Source organism: Clinocottus analis, unplaced genomic scaffold, assembly GCF_023055335.1.
Source record: "Clinocottus analis isolate CAN_PGR_092001 unplaced genomic scaffold, fCliAna1.0.p SCAF_4, whole genome shotgun sequence".
Lineage (NCBI taxonomy): Eukaryota > Metazoa > Chordata > Actinopteri > Perciformes > Cottidae > Clinocottus > Clinocottus analis.
The window spans coordinates 6,629,376-6,643,689 of NW_027176153.1; the positions used below are offsets into that span (position 1 = coordinate 6,629,376).

The 14,314-nt window shown below is 40.1% G+C and overlaps 2 protein-coding genes across 2 annotated transcripts; one reads left to right on the forward strand and one right to left on the reverse strand.

The window, feature by feature from the left end:
• The first annotated feature begins 581 nt into the window (after positions 1-581).
• Positions 582-4,955, forward strand: tpk2 (thiamin pyrophosphokinase 2). The gene is made up of 8 exons (XM_068598001.1): positions 582-863; positions 947-1,188; positions 1,838-1,901; positions 1,973-2,103; positions 2,238-2,356; positions 3,707-3,839; positions 3,921-4,017; positions 4,115-4,955. Exons 1-8 carry the CDS (start codon positions 794-796, stop codon positions 4,159-4,161), a joined length of 903 nt encoding a protein of 300 aa, XP_068454102.1. The 5' UTR covers positions 582-793; the 3' UTR covers positions 4,162-4,955.
• Positions 4,956-7,337: 2,382 nt separating this feature from the next.
• LOC137800018 (rho-related GTP-binding protein RhoA-C) lies at positions 7,338-12,771 on the reverse strand. Its single transcript, XM_068596998.1, has 5 exons — positions 12,696-12,771; positions 11,145-11,300; positions 10,429-10,549; positions 10,129-10,259; positions 7,338-9,305 (listed from the first exon to the last, which is right to left on the reverse strand). Exons 2-5 carry the CDS (start codon positions 11,298-11,300, stop codon positions 9,132-9,134), a joined length of 582 nt encoding a protein of 193 aa, XP_068453099.1. The 5' UTR covers positions 12,696-12,771; the 3' UTR covers positions 7,338-9,131.
• Positions 12,772-14,314: the final 1,543 nt, after the last annotated feature.

Below are 14,314 nucleotides of genomic sequence, written 5' to 3' on the forward strand. Positions count from 1 at the left end.
TCCCTTAACTAGCCTCAGTCTGATTAGAGCAACAAATAGGATTACTAAATTACAAAATAAGTTGTCATATTTCAATTTTATCTGCATCTTTTAGAGTTTATCGCTGTTACATTTTCTAAGTTGGATCTCTTTTGTTATGGCATCTGTAGGCTACTTTCCCTCATTCACATCATGTGATTATACAGGGAAAACCAGCTTTCTCTTTATTATTGGCCTGCAAAACATTACATGCGTTGCATTGAATGTATTGTTTATTTCCTTACACATCTAATTGTAAAGTACAGCCCTGTGGACATGGAATATGAAGATGTTTAACTGCACCTTTAATATGCGTAATGAATGTTTTATAAAGCAGACACATGTGGTTAAAAGTATGATTTTTATTCATTTGGCAAAATAAATAAAAACACCACGTTTTGTTTTCAGTATTTTCTGTATTTACAATGCATCTTGTTCAATAAATTGAAATACTAGTATTTTGTATTTGTGCATGAAATGTTGAACATAAATAAATATAGTCCATAGATGGGTCTAATATATAACAGTTCGTTGAAAGACGCGCAAATTTAGAGGAAGGGGCTGCCTCAGGAACATGTAAAACAAGTAACAGGTTCGCTCGATTATCCACGAAGAAGAAGCAGACATGCGCAGAGCGCTTTGAGAAAAAAAACATGGCGTTCAAAAATAGTAGCTCGTTAGCAAGTATGTGTTTGTAGCAGTAATCTCGTCCACCCAGTTTACACACGTGCACTCTATCGCTGCCCTGGAGGTGGTCAGTTAACATCTTGTAAAAATGGCTAACTCCGCCTGGTCCGAAAAAATACTGCAGCTCCTCCGCCGAATGAATAACTTTTATTTACCAGGTAAGTTGCACGACAAACAGAACGCACAGTCAACGGCGTGAAGATTGCTTTTTAAGGTAACAATGGTCGACGTGTTCCCGCAGGCTCCGGCCGGTCAAATTGCTTGAGGTTTGAGATAAACGAAGCGCAAGTGGGCTGGATTCCTCCGCACGTAGCCTCACTGTTGACACGGTATCCAGAAGTGTTCAGTCCGCCACACGGGGGCACTGTGTCGCTGCGCCGCAGCCTGGACTCGTACGAAAAGAGGTCTGAGGCTGTGGACGCGGTCCTGCGAACCATGAGACAGGAGGGCTCGTTCACGTGTCTTAAGGGGTGGAGAGACGAGGTGCATGAACACGCACATGCACACACACAAACGCACGCAAGCACGCACGCACACACACGCACCCAAACAGACATTTGAATATGACAGTTGACATTTGTGTAAAATACAATGGAATAATAACAGGAGTGTGTGTTTGTGTTTGTATGTGTATACCACATGTTTTCAGGGACATAAAAGGGAAGTTGTGATTGATTGTGTCAAAGACCTTGTTAAAGAAAAATTAAAAGGAGATGCAATTTCCTTCACATTGTATGAAATTATGAAATAATATAACAGCGTTTGTTGTCCTCATTTCAAAAGGCATTTGATTATGCTAAAATGTAAAGTGTATTTTCCATGATAGGGGACTTTTTTAAAATACATGTGTTGTGTGTGTGTGTGTATGTGTGTATATATATATATATATATATATATATATATATATATATATATATATATATATATATATATATATATATATATATAACCTGATCCTTTACTACTGATGACGCTGAGATCAGTTTCTATCATATCACACACTGGAATTAAACCTGGGATTGTAAAAATCCCATCCTCATACCTAAAATGATCCTAGATATTCTCAATAATATTTCAAGAAAATCCTAATAATTAGTATCGCAGTAATCCTGAAGTGTTCCTTATCTTTCAGAAGTACAGTGTGATGCCTACATTCTCCGACCCTCCTTTGATGTGTATGGAAAGAGCAGCTACAAGTAAGTCACTATGGCAGCTCCATTGGTTTGTGTCCGTGTTGCTGTGAGTTCACCGTGAGACTGAACCACAGGTCTCTTTGGAGTGAAGCGCTATGGAGTCCACATCAATGGCTACACGGTCGGCGACGGTGGGGAAATCCGCATGTGGCTGGCACGACGCTCCCTCACGAAGCAGACGTACCCTGGACTACTGGACAATGTGGTGAGCACACACCGTGACAGACTGATCCTAGATGCCAGTGATCGGTGATGAGAATTCAAAAAACACGTTTAATTCAGTATTTCTGATTTCCCAAAAATGAGTCCACAAGGGTGATAATGTTGTGTCTTTTGAAGGCGGCAGGTGGTGTCGCTGCTGGCGTTGGCCTCAAACACACACTTGTCAAAGAGTGTGAGGAGGAAGCGTGTATCCCAGCAGCCATTGCACAGAAGGCTCGCCCTGTAACCAACATAAGGTGAGTCTCTTAGATAGATTAGTTAAAGCTCCATTGTTGTTGGAGTCCTGATGAGCAATTGGCACCTGCCATCAGTGTGTGAATGGTGAACCACATGAGTACGAGTCCATTTTACATTCCTTGATTACAATGAACACACACACACACACACTGTGGATTTATCCACCATTGAAAATAGTTCCCAATAATTAAGTGTGGCTTCAACCGCTTGGGGTCAGAGACCTCATGCTGGAAGCACACTTCATGTTCTCCTGCAGGCTTATTACTTGGAATGCTTCAAGCATTCCAACTATTGTTCATCAAATCTTTAATAAACTTATTCAACTATTTCTTTCGTACGTATTTTGGACCTTATCTACTCCTTTATATTTTCAGCAACAGAAAAAAATTGAATTATTCAAATATTCAGCTACTTAAGGACACATATGGTATGACTTTTCATATTTCTGACATTCTAAACTTTCAAATTATTAAGCTTTTTATGATTTTTGTATGATCTTTTTTATAATGGGACCCAATGGGGAAATCTTCAAATCATCTTCAACTTCAAACGTTTACAGGTTCTCCATACTTTCAGCTTGACAGACCATTTAACACTTCAAATGTTGACAAAGCCTTCAGCTAGTATTGTATAATTTCACATTTTTTATATTTTTTCAAATTGTTAAGCTTTCTATGAAAATAAAAATGAATGGTTTCCAATAAAGAACATCTTCAAATCCGCTTTAAACTTCTTCAACTTCAAAAGCTTAAAAGTCTGCCATGCTTTCAGCTAGAGACACCATTTCAAGTTTAAAATGTTGACAAAATATTCAGCTATTCTACATGTATCAGTTTTGTGATATCTTTTATAGTTTTTTAACTGTCTGCGTTTTCGTTTTATGGTTTTTCCACACCTTTTCTGCCTTTATCATTGGTGTGTATTGGGCAGCTCAGAGCGGGCGACGTCATACTTAGAGTGGAAAGAGACGTCAGGATCTTATGAAAAAAAATGTTTAAATTTGCCCTTCACTCCAAACCGTATACTCTTTGGGCATAATTTATAGCTCAAAACGTAGGAAATCTTGTCTTCTTTACACGATCCTGTTGTTATGAAAAAAAGTAGAAGCGCTGTGCAAGTTGCCACTTCACAGGAGTTATCTTAATTGAAATAAATTAGTCAATGTTCCAAGTTCAAAATGTATTAACTTGAACTAAATTCAGTCCCAAAAAAACTGCTAGTTCACAGAATTCTTCTATGGTTTTCTTCTTTAAAACTGGTTTGATGCCCGTAACAAGCACTCCCTCCAGCGCATATGCACAACACCGCTCTTTACGTTAAATAACTAACTACTTGAACATATTTTCTAGCTACACCTACGAGGATGAGGACGGTGTGTTTGCAGAAAGTCAGTTTGTCTTCGATTTGGAACTTCCTCGGGAATTCAAGCTCCGAGCAGGCGATGGAGAGGTCCAAGACTTCTACCTGCTGCCAATAGATAAGGTTGGTGTCGCTGACATGGATATTGAAAGCTCCAAGAATTAGATAATACGTCTTGAATTCTGTCTTCTGTCTTGGTTTCAGGTTAAGGAACTGCTGGCCACTGATGACTTCAAACCCAACTGTGCCATGGTAGTCTTGGATTTCCTCATCAGACACTCGTTTATTGATCCAGACACAGGTTTGTTTAAGATTTTGAGATTAATTAAAAAAAAGAAAATTTACAAATTCAGAATTTTTAATACATTTTAGGATTGACTGTATTATTTTCGTTTCAGAGCCGTGCTATCAGGAATTTGTAGCAGGACTCCATCAGACATTATAAAGTGCAGCTGAAAACGGACTGAGCCTACTGTCGAAGACGAGGACGCACAACGTTCTTTCTTTACATTTTAACCCGCTAACCGCTGGGACTAGGGGGCCTGAAAAGTGCAGATTGGGAAAGATGAAAAAAGATTTGAGGATAATTTTGGGACGAAACTACCTCGACAGCAACAGGAAGTTCAACCAAATCAATGAAGAAATCCTGCTAGTATAACGTCACTAGCTAATGTGAGACTGTCTGACGTTAACGTCACTAGCTAACGTGAGACTGTCTGACGTTAATGTCACTAGCCAACGTGAGACTGTCTGACGTTAATGTCACTAGCTAACGTGAGACTGTCTGATGTTAACATCACTAGCTAACGTGAGACTGTCTGACGTTAATGTCACTAGCTAACGTGAGACTGTCTGACGTTAACGTCACTAGCTAACGTGAGACTGTCTGACGTCAATGTTGAGCATATGATAACATTACGTTAACGATGTTACAGCTCATATCATCGGACTCATATTTAGCCCGTATTTCCTTCATTACTAATCTTCCTCCTCTCTTGGTAATACGGCCACTAGGAGATCTCTCCAATGCATTTGGTACAATTTTCTTTTATGGTATTTCTTTTTTAAAAAGTGCTTTTTATTTAACTTTGTTCATTGTTCAAAGTCAAAACACGCAAATGATGAATTATATTAAATGATGATCAGTTTTATAAAACAAAACAGTTTAACTGTTTTAGACTATGTGTGTTATAAAAGGTTGCAAACTCATCTGTTCACACTGCACTTTGGCCTATAAACAAAAACATGTAAAACATCAATAAATACATGTAGCACTTTTTGTAGATCAGCATTTGATGGAGTTCTTTGTAAGTCCCTTTGTATCAAAACACAAGTTAAAATAAAGCTGCTTTTTAGGTCCAGTACATGGGTAACATCAACGACACAGACAACAATTTACACACATTTACAAAATTGACAAAGTTTTTTCAGGTTCATATTTAGCCTACCACTAAAAGTCCTCAAATATGATTTCCCACTTAAACAGACTATACATTATCAAAAAAGTTCAAAATAATAAGTAAAGTAAAGGTTTTCCTTTCTGTTGTTGACTTGTCAGATAATAACATAATGGGTAAAGATGTTTAACATATCTCACAATAATTTCATGTGGGATACAGTACTTTCTCATTACCCATACATTCTTTGCTTTCCATAGACTCCTTCTTTGACACAGTCAATGACAGCCCACCATGTAGCCACCGTAGCTGTTGGATTTCTCTGTAAGCAGCCATCATTCATGTCATAGTAACAAACAGGAAGTCAATACAATATAGCCATGGTGACACAAGGAACCAGACACCTCGAGCAGCAGGACATGACCAAAAAAGGTGTTGTAGCGTTTCACAGGAAGGCCAGGGATTTTCTCCTCTGGTTTACAACTTATGGTTTTTAGTTACAATGGAACTATTCACACTGGACCATACAAATTCCGAGTCATTTTCAGTGAACATGCCTACAGGAGTTGACCTTGATTGGAGTGGGGAGAGAACATGTTGTACTTCTATTCTTGTGATCTTACATTTTTGGCCAAGTTTGTGCATATGGGATGGCTTGTGGTCGCCTTTTGCCCGATGATCCGAGCGAACCACGACCCACCCAAAACGTAGCAAAATGAGCCTAAGTTACAGCTCCATCCGGCTTTAGACAAGTTCTAATGATTTAGGTCCCACACAAGGCCTTTTGCCTACTTTCATGGTCTGTGACACCGTCTCCCAACGCCTCCACATTATTTCCCATTTTAGTTTCATGTTGCCCCCTTCATATAAATGGAACACCATGAACCTTTGTGGGACTGGAAAGGTAGTTTCCAAAAATGTCAGAGAGGTAAGGATTACTGCTTTTATAACCAAGACTTTTCCAGCCATTGATATATATTCCTGCCTTGCCATTGGATGAGTGTGCCCCTAATTTAGAATAATTTGGACTCCCAATTAGAGTTTTCCATATCTTTTCCTATTTGTACTCCTAAGACGTTGGTTGTATCAGGCCTAGATGTTCCACTGGCTCTCCAGTTTAGGCAGATCATTTTACATCCTGATTCATTAACTTTTGTTAGGAGACCCTGGCGGAAGACTCAGGAGATGCTGGAGGGATTATATCTCCCAGCTGACCTGGGAACGCCTCGCGATCCCCCAGAATGAGCTGGAAAATGTTGTGGGTTAAAGGGAAGCCTGCTGCCATGGCGACCCGACCCCGGATGAGCGGATGAAAATGGATGAATGTTCCAGATGCCGCAGTAAAGTCACAAATCAACTAGATGTCGCTTACTGATCTATTGTTGGTGCGAATGAGAGTTGGTTACACAAACTGAGTTTTGTCTCTTTACCTGCTGCCCCTGGGATTGGGAGGGATCTGATTTTTTTTTTACTTGCCTTATATAAGGCATGGGGCTTAATTGCAAGAATAAACAAGGAAAGGAGAGTGGACAACCTAATTTGACCTTGAAAGGTGCTGCTCTTTTTCTGAACTGTAATTTAAGCATACAGCAGTGGCGGACCCTGGCAGTAGCGAGCCTGAAGAATCACAAACTTATAACTATTTTATAAATTACATGTTTTTGTTTTTTTTATGATTGAAAGTTATAGATTTTTTTTAACCACTTCCTGGGTGTATGCGGAAGAAAAGAACCTTTGAATGTATCTTAAAATCAACTCCTCGCAAAGTCAAATGTAGAGTACCTCTAGAAACTTACAAAAATGTTCTCTTATTTCAATTACAATAAGGGCTGGATTTATAAATAAATGCAAAGCTTTTGAAACATGTTTATCTTAAAATAAAGTACTTTAAAACTATGAATATTATTTGATTCGTCCTGCAGCTTTAAATTCAGTTAATTTAGAAGTTAAGTGGTGTCACCCAAAATAGCTACATTTTTCACAAAACTAGTGTTTGCTGATTATAGCATTAATAAAACCACCAGTTGAGCTGTTTCTGTTAACATCGTTAATCTTGTTCAAAATCCACATCTCAATTTCCAGTCATAGCGCATTAATAAATATGCAGAGTCCAGCTTGACCCAATTTGATATCTTTACTAGGAAGTATAGAATAAAGTTCAGTGGGTTTGACTTTGTGGCAAAAGCATGAGTTATGACAAAAAACAAAATGAACACGAAGCATGTGAGAGTTCTCAGTTACAATTTATTTCCTTTAGAATACATTAAAAAAAGACAACTGGTAAGTAAGGATACGTTCGTATACAAAACAATATTCCTCTTACAAATAACCAATCCTTTAGGAGTTGCTTGCATTTTGTATTTCATAAATTGACTTTTTTTATTTTTTAAAGTGCGTATACCACACTGACATTTTAGTTTTAAGCTGTGTGCAAATAATACAACATAAGCCAGTAGAATATCACATAGTTAAAATAACATACAACAGAAAAAGAAGCAATGAAAAACATTTAAAAAATAGTTGACATAACGAGTGACCAGGCAGAGTGGAAACGAAACACACTTCCGATAACACCCTGACGTACAGCGACACCAGAACTTTCCAAATATAAGCTGTTATTTAAATAATGGGAGTGTCCTGGACAATGAATAATGGCTGGGTTAAAACACTGAGGGTGGAGTTACTGCACCGTTGTGTCTCACGTGCTCAGATTCAGTACAACGACAGAACAGAAATGCAGCTGCCGTCATTTTGCTGGTTTTGTTTTTATTGCTGTAAAGTTACTGCCTTTTGACTGCACTTCCTGTAAATGTTGCAAATTAGAAGCCTACCAGTAAGTAGGGACATCCTACGACTTGCTGCAAGCTTTTCAACATAAAATCTGGACAGAAAGTGTTGCGCTTTGTTGATGACAGCAAAACAACAATAAAGTCACAGGAACTGAAAACAGCATTTGAGTTAAAAAAACAAAACTCGGACATGAAGCCAAGTGTAGTGATGGAAATGGTGCAGTAGATATGATAGTGAATTCATAAAGACAATGAGGAAATATGGAGAAGGACTTGAGTTTGGGACTGGAGAAGAAGGGAGGCTTCTTACTAAAATATGATATGTAATATATGTATAAAACAAATCAAATTAGAAAAAAAGTCTCAAATGTAACCCGGCTTTGAATAAAGGTCTGGTCCGCCTCATGTTCAGGACCTTTACTATGAGAAAAGTTGCAGTTACTGTTTGGAGGAGAAAGCAGCTTTTTAACCCTTTGATATTCAAACTGTCAGTCCACGTCAATTCAATCACAGCATGTTCTGATTGTAAGTTGACCTAAACGTGATCTCAATTTAATAAGTGTTGCATTTATTAACAAGCTTGTACAAAACACTAAAATCAGTTGGTCTCATTAACGTTGTGTATTTACGCTCAAACGACAACAATCAAAATCAGCTCTTGAATTGAGGTTGTGTCAAAGACGACAGGTTCATCCAACAGAAACACAAGCCTTCCTAGAGTGAGGCTACGTTTCCTCACGTGAATGAAGGAGAAAGAAAAAGACAAGCAGTCATGCTGCCAGCCCCGGAAGCCTCAGTTAGACAGTTAGTTAGGCAGGCGTACATCTGGGGAGAACTGAGGCACTGACTCTCTTCCTGAACTGGTCTCCACTCTAAAACCAAAGCTACGGTTTAGCGCTTTGATCCTTCTAAAAGTGAGTGAGAGCCATGTTCCCTTGTCTTAGCCTTCTTTAATAATGTCATGTCTAAAGAATCCTAAACACAGGATTACAGTATGTTCATTTGAAAGCTAAAAGCTATAACCTTGTACTTAAATGTATATACTCCCTTTTCCCCCCATTGCATTTGACCTTCCTTTTCCTCCTTAAGCCTGGGTTGACTTTTCTCCTTATAACTCCTCATTCAATTGTGCCCACCTGGGTGACAAAGCAGACACGGAGAAGGGATTTCTTTTTCTTTTGGCCTGGTTTGTTTGTCCCTCCCCTCCAGATCCTGTGTGACCCGACACTTTATAGCAGGAGGCAGCCACTCTTCTTGCCTCGCCTCTTGGCCTGCAGCGCCGCCCTGGTGGCCATCTCGAACACCTCCCGCACGCCGTCCTTCGTCTTGGCAGAGCACTCCAAGTACCCAAAGGCATTGATCCGGTTAGCCATTTCCCTCGCCTCGTCTGACTTCACTGGCTCCTGTTGGGATGAACCGAAACCATGAACGGACACCACCGACTTGTAGACAACGGACACCGTTTACAAAGTCACATAGATCGTACATAGAAGCGCTTAACGACACAGAAAAGACCTTACAGAGAAAGCTGAACTTCTCCTTTAACTTTCGCCTTTTGTTTTACATTGTAAACACTTCTGCATGAAGGGGCTCACGTTTAAATGAGTGTTTAAATAGGAGGTTTCAGTGAAGATGCATGTGTTTGGGAAGTAGTGAGCAAAATACTTGGATTATACTGGATGGACTGTGTGAGAGTTTTTAAAAGAATGTTAATGTTTTGATGTAGTTTTGCTGTAGTTAAAACTGCCTTAATTGGTCGGTTTGTTACTGTCATTGTGCGACTTTAGTAAATCCCAACTCACCGTTTAAGACATCAGAGTCGCACAATAACACAAACTGACTGACTGATCTTGGCAGGGGTCGACCATCAACTGTGTTCCGTGAGGTAAAGATGCAGATTTTGTCTACACAAAAAAATCAATAACGGCTTCAGTTCCCCGTCAGAAAGGTCTGACACCGACTATGGAGAAGAACCTCATACAACACACTGCGAGACATCCGAACGATCCCTTTTAGCTATTCAGCTTTCTGCTAGCTTCAACAGAGTTCAAAGCATGCCGGTCTCGTTGGTAAGAAGCCAGCGTGCACAAGTGTAATGCTAACGATGTCGCCTCATGTGTAACGTGACGACATTTTATGGACTCCTGTGAATTCTGTGTCAACTTGGCATGCTTGAAATCCCCAGTAGTTGAAAAGGCTGCTCGGTGAAGTGACGGTCTCACTGACCTGTTTCATCTTAGCCAGCTCCCGGCGCGTGTGCTCGTCATTTCTCAGGTCTTTTTTGTTTCCCACGAGAATAATGGGAACATTGGGGCAGAAGTGCTTGACCTCAGGAGTCCACTTCTCTGGAATATTCTCTGCATCAGGCACAAGGTGTACGTTTTGAACATGGAACAGATGCCAACAGAATGTTTAAGAAAAACAACAACGGAGAAGGAGGAGATGGTGATGAAGAAGAAAAAGAAGAAGAAGAAGAAGAAGAAGAAGAAGAAGAAGAAGAAGAAAAAAAAGAAGAAGAAGAATTACCCAAACTGTCAGGGCTGTCGATGGAGAAACACATGAGGATGACATCTGTGTCCGGGTAGGAGAGAGGCCTCAGGCGGTCGTAGTCCTCCTGACCCGCTGTGTCCCAAAGAGCCAGCTCCACCTGCAGCAGGACGAGATAGTGAGACCCATCTGTGCAGCAGTTTCTGTGTTTATTTATTAGATTTTGACATCTTGAAAAAGGTTCACAACAGATGCTCCTGATTTGCATCAAGAAGGGCGGGTCTCTTTAGATTATGCAAATGAAAACAAGAACATTTTAAAGTCCTTTGTAAACGTGGGGAAAAAATAATTTAAGTTTGTAAATGATCAGAAAAAAATGTGTAACTGTAGAAAGAAAAACAATAACAAAAGGTGAGATTAAACAAGGACAGAAAGTAAATGTCTTCACGGTGACCAATAACTCTTCCAAGACTCGTATGGAATGTGAATATTATGTTCAAGGAATAGTTCATCATTTGCGAAAATACATGTATTCTCTTTCTTTGTGAGCATGAGGTGTTCAGATGGATCTTAGTCTGTGTGTGTGTGTGTGTGTGTGTGTGTGTGTGTGTGTGTGTGTGTGTGTGTGTGTGGCAGAGGAGTGGAGGGGGGGGTAACTACAGAGCTGGAACTAGGACTTTGTTAGCCTAGCTTAGCATAAAGACTGGAAGCATAAAACACACACACAGCATATGTCTGCATAATGAACAGCGTACCTGTTTACCGTCCACCTCAATATCTGCCACATAGTTTTCGAACACCGTGGGCACATAGACCTCAGGGAACTGGTCTTTGCTGAACACTATGAGGAGACAGGTCTTGCCACAGGCGCCGTCACCGACTATCACCAGCTTCTTTCTGATTGCAGCCATCTGAGAAAAAAAAAATGAAGACATTTAGCAGCATACAAGATCAGGGATGTTTACAGGAGAGTTTGGGGAAGTCAGAGATTAAAAAAATGAAACAATAAAAACACAGTAACTTGCAGAAAACGTATTTGACACACTGTTACTATGAATAGCTTCATCATCTGACACAAAACTGTTGAGCCATGGAGTCTGAAGAGGCTCAACAGGAAGTGCTGGGGGTGCGTATGAAGTAAGAAAATATTTTTGCACCGGTTTGCAATGAATGAAGCATTTTCCCTCTTCAACCGACCACTTAAGTTGATCATCATCAAATCAAATGTGTCATGTTTTAGCATCGCTTAATTACGTGCTCCTAAAATATTAACCAAGGACAGCTGCAATATTTCTTCATAAGGTTTTTTTTTTTTAGAGAAGTTAAGCAACCAAGCAAACCTTTTCTTCACACAGAGCTGTTGCTGGTGTGATCACAGAATGAATCTCACAGTAAAGCTGACAATAACTCTTAGTGGCACTCTGACATCGCCTGGATGTGCATTGCTGCTTCATGGACACATCAAACACACCACTTTCTTATCGTCCAGTGTCGTCATGCATTCTATCTCTGTGGCTTCAGGTCTGGGTAAAGTCAACAGCATTCATCCTGCTAGAAAATGTAATATCTGGCATATGTTAGATCAATCCATCTGATATTCATCCCCAAAACACAGTACAATCACAGAACAAACACCATTATCACTCGGTCTATACAACATTAAAGACATCAGTGTGTCTCCACTAAAGTTTCACCTTTGTGCCCAAATACAACAGTCAGCGGATGGATCACCTTCTCGACGTTCACAGACAGCCACAGTGGCGCTATGACCACCGCCTATGTGAACCACTCACCCGCTTTAGAGAGCGGGACGGGGTTACCGCGTACACCAGTGAAAAACTGTAGTGTCCGTGATGCGTTCACGCACCTGACGGATATGCAGAATTTGGCAAGTTTTCGTTGCATTAGAACTTAACTTCCTCTCCGCTTTTAACCTCTTCGTGTCAGAAGAGCTGTCGCACCCGTCGACTCGACCTCCGGTGAATTGCGTCACGTTACAGACAACTCGCGAACCTGACGAACACCTTAATCGACACGTAACGTTATATTATAATTTGTCCTCCATTAGTCACCGAGAATGAGTAGTATCGGCAAACGTCTCGCTCGCAGCGGGTTGCGTTCCACCTAAGGAGGCTAACTATTAGCTTGCTGACTTTGCTGAGTTTTCCGGGACAACTGGCCTCTTGTCAAACTGGACTGCTCACATTGGTAGAGCGGTATGTATTGACTGTTCGAACCCCTATCCCTTACACGTGAAGCAACCGAGCAGAGACATATTGAGAGTAGTTACTTAAACGCAGTTTTACCGTATTATTAGATATCCTCGCCTTTCTTTAGTTTTTCCTGTCGGACCTCTCAGTCCCGCCCCCCAGTGCCACGAAGATTACGCCCGCCCACACCCCGTACTTTGGGCCAATGGGATGCGCTGGAATAATACGCGAATAGTAGTTTTGCCAACCAGCTGATGCATGTATAAAATGCCGAGTTTCGTTTTAAGGTTTTCCCCTAAATAAAGTTATATGAGTCCCGTTTTGCCTCCGAGGAACGTTTTGCCCTCAGCTTGCATTCAAACCGTGCAGCCTGAGTTAGAGTTGCCTTAACTAGGCAGGGCAAGGAGCCATGTAAGTGGACTGAATAGAAACCCCCCGATATTTTATGGGGATGGACATGATGAACACTGTCTGTGTTCCCGACTGATTTCTCCACTATTCATTTCACATACATTATGCAAGACACATGACATACATTTTCCAAACTAATACACTTATAAAAATATAGAAAACCAACAAGATATTCAATTCAGTTTATTTCATATAGCCCAAAATCATAGATTACATATTTGCCTCAGAGACTGCATCCTCTGTCCTGGGATCTCACATCAGGAAAAACTCCCCCCAAAAATCGTTAAGGGGAGGAAAAAGGGAAGAAACCTTAGGGAGAGGAACAGGAAGATCCCCCTATCAGGATGGACAGAAGAACAATATATGTCATGTGTACAGAATACAACAACATAACAGTTATAACACAATCAATGCATGTGACAGAAATAATTAATTTAATGAGAGTAAATAGGTATGATGAAAAAGTTAAAACTACCAAAAATAACGGCGTGATATGGAAATACTAATGGTATTGTCAATACTCGGTATAAGTCAAATGGTCGAGGTCAATGGGAGAAAAGCCATCTAAATATGTGTCAGGGTTTACAGTTGTTTCCAGGGTTACTCTATTTAATGATAGATCGATACTGGTTCAATGCAGGATATTATTTATATAGTCTCTAATAATGTGTGTGTGTGTGTGTGTGTGTGTGTGTGTGTGTGTGTGTGTGTGTGTGTGTGTGTGTGTGCATGCGCGTGTGCACATAATGAATAATGACATGTTATCAACACACATTATTTTATTTGCTATTGCCACATTTTATTTTAAGGTCACTATTACCTATTATTCATCATACATCATTCATCATGTCCAGCCTATGTCATACACCATTAACATTCAGGCAACTGGTGTGTTACAGGAGCACGGGAACTCTTCTTCCTTAGGAACGTATGCATGGTTTTGGTCTGTCTCTCATTTTCCTTCACTTTTTTTTAATGCATATGGCTACTGACTAAATGTCTTATTGTCAGTGTAAACACACTCCACTGGGTCAGAGTAAGTAACTGGTCTGTAATTATAAGAAAGAAAACAGTTATATTAGAATAGAAACAATAGTATTACTCAGCAATATTTCCCAACACATTTTTGTTGACAGTGCAGTTTACTCTGAAGCCCAACAGAGGGCATTCCACCACCACCAATGGTCACCACTTTCATTATTGCAAAATAGGGGGATCATCTATTGAAATCTTGCAGTAGAAATGTAATAGTATGCATGAAACTGTACCTGCACTGTGTCCTGGTGAGAAATGTGTTTGTCCAT

Bases quoted from the DNA above. Each gene is read 5' to 3' on its own strand.
- tpk2 (XM_068598001.1), top strand. From the start codon at position 794: ATGGCTAACTCCGCCTGGTCCGAAAAAATACTGCAGCTCCTCCGCCGA. The intron at 864-946 runs GTAAGTTGCACG...GTGTTCCCGCAG, and splicing joins GAATAACTTTTATTTACCAG to GCTCCGGCCGGTCAAATTGC. The intron at 3,840-3,920 runs GTTGGTGTCGCT...TCTTGGTTTCAG, and splicing joins ACCTGCTGCCAATAGATAAG to GTTAAGGAACTGCTGGCCAC.
- LOC137800018 (XM_068596998.1), bottom strand. From the start codon at position 11,300: ATGGCTGCAATCAGAAAGAAGCTGGTGATAGTCGGTGACGGCGCCTGT. The intron at 10,550-11,144 runs GTACGCTGTTCA...GTCCTGCTGCAG, and splicing joins TTGAGGTGGACGGTAAACAG to GTGGAGCTGGCTCTTTGGGA. The intron at 9,306-10,128 runs GTCAGTGAGACC...TCATCCCAACAG, and splicing joins AGCTGGCTAAGATGAAACAG to GAGCCAGTGAAGTCAGACGA.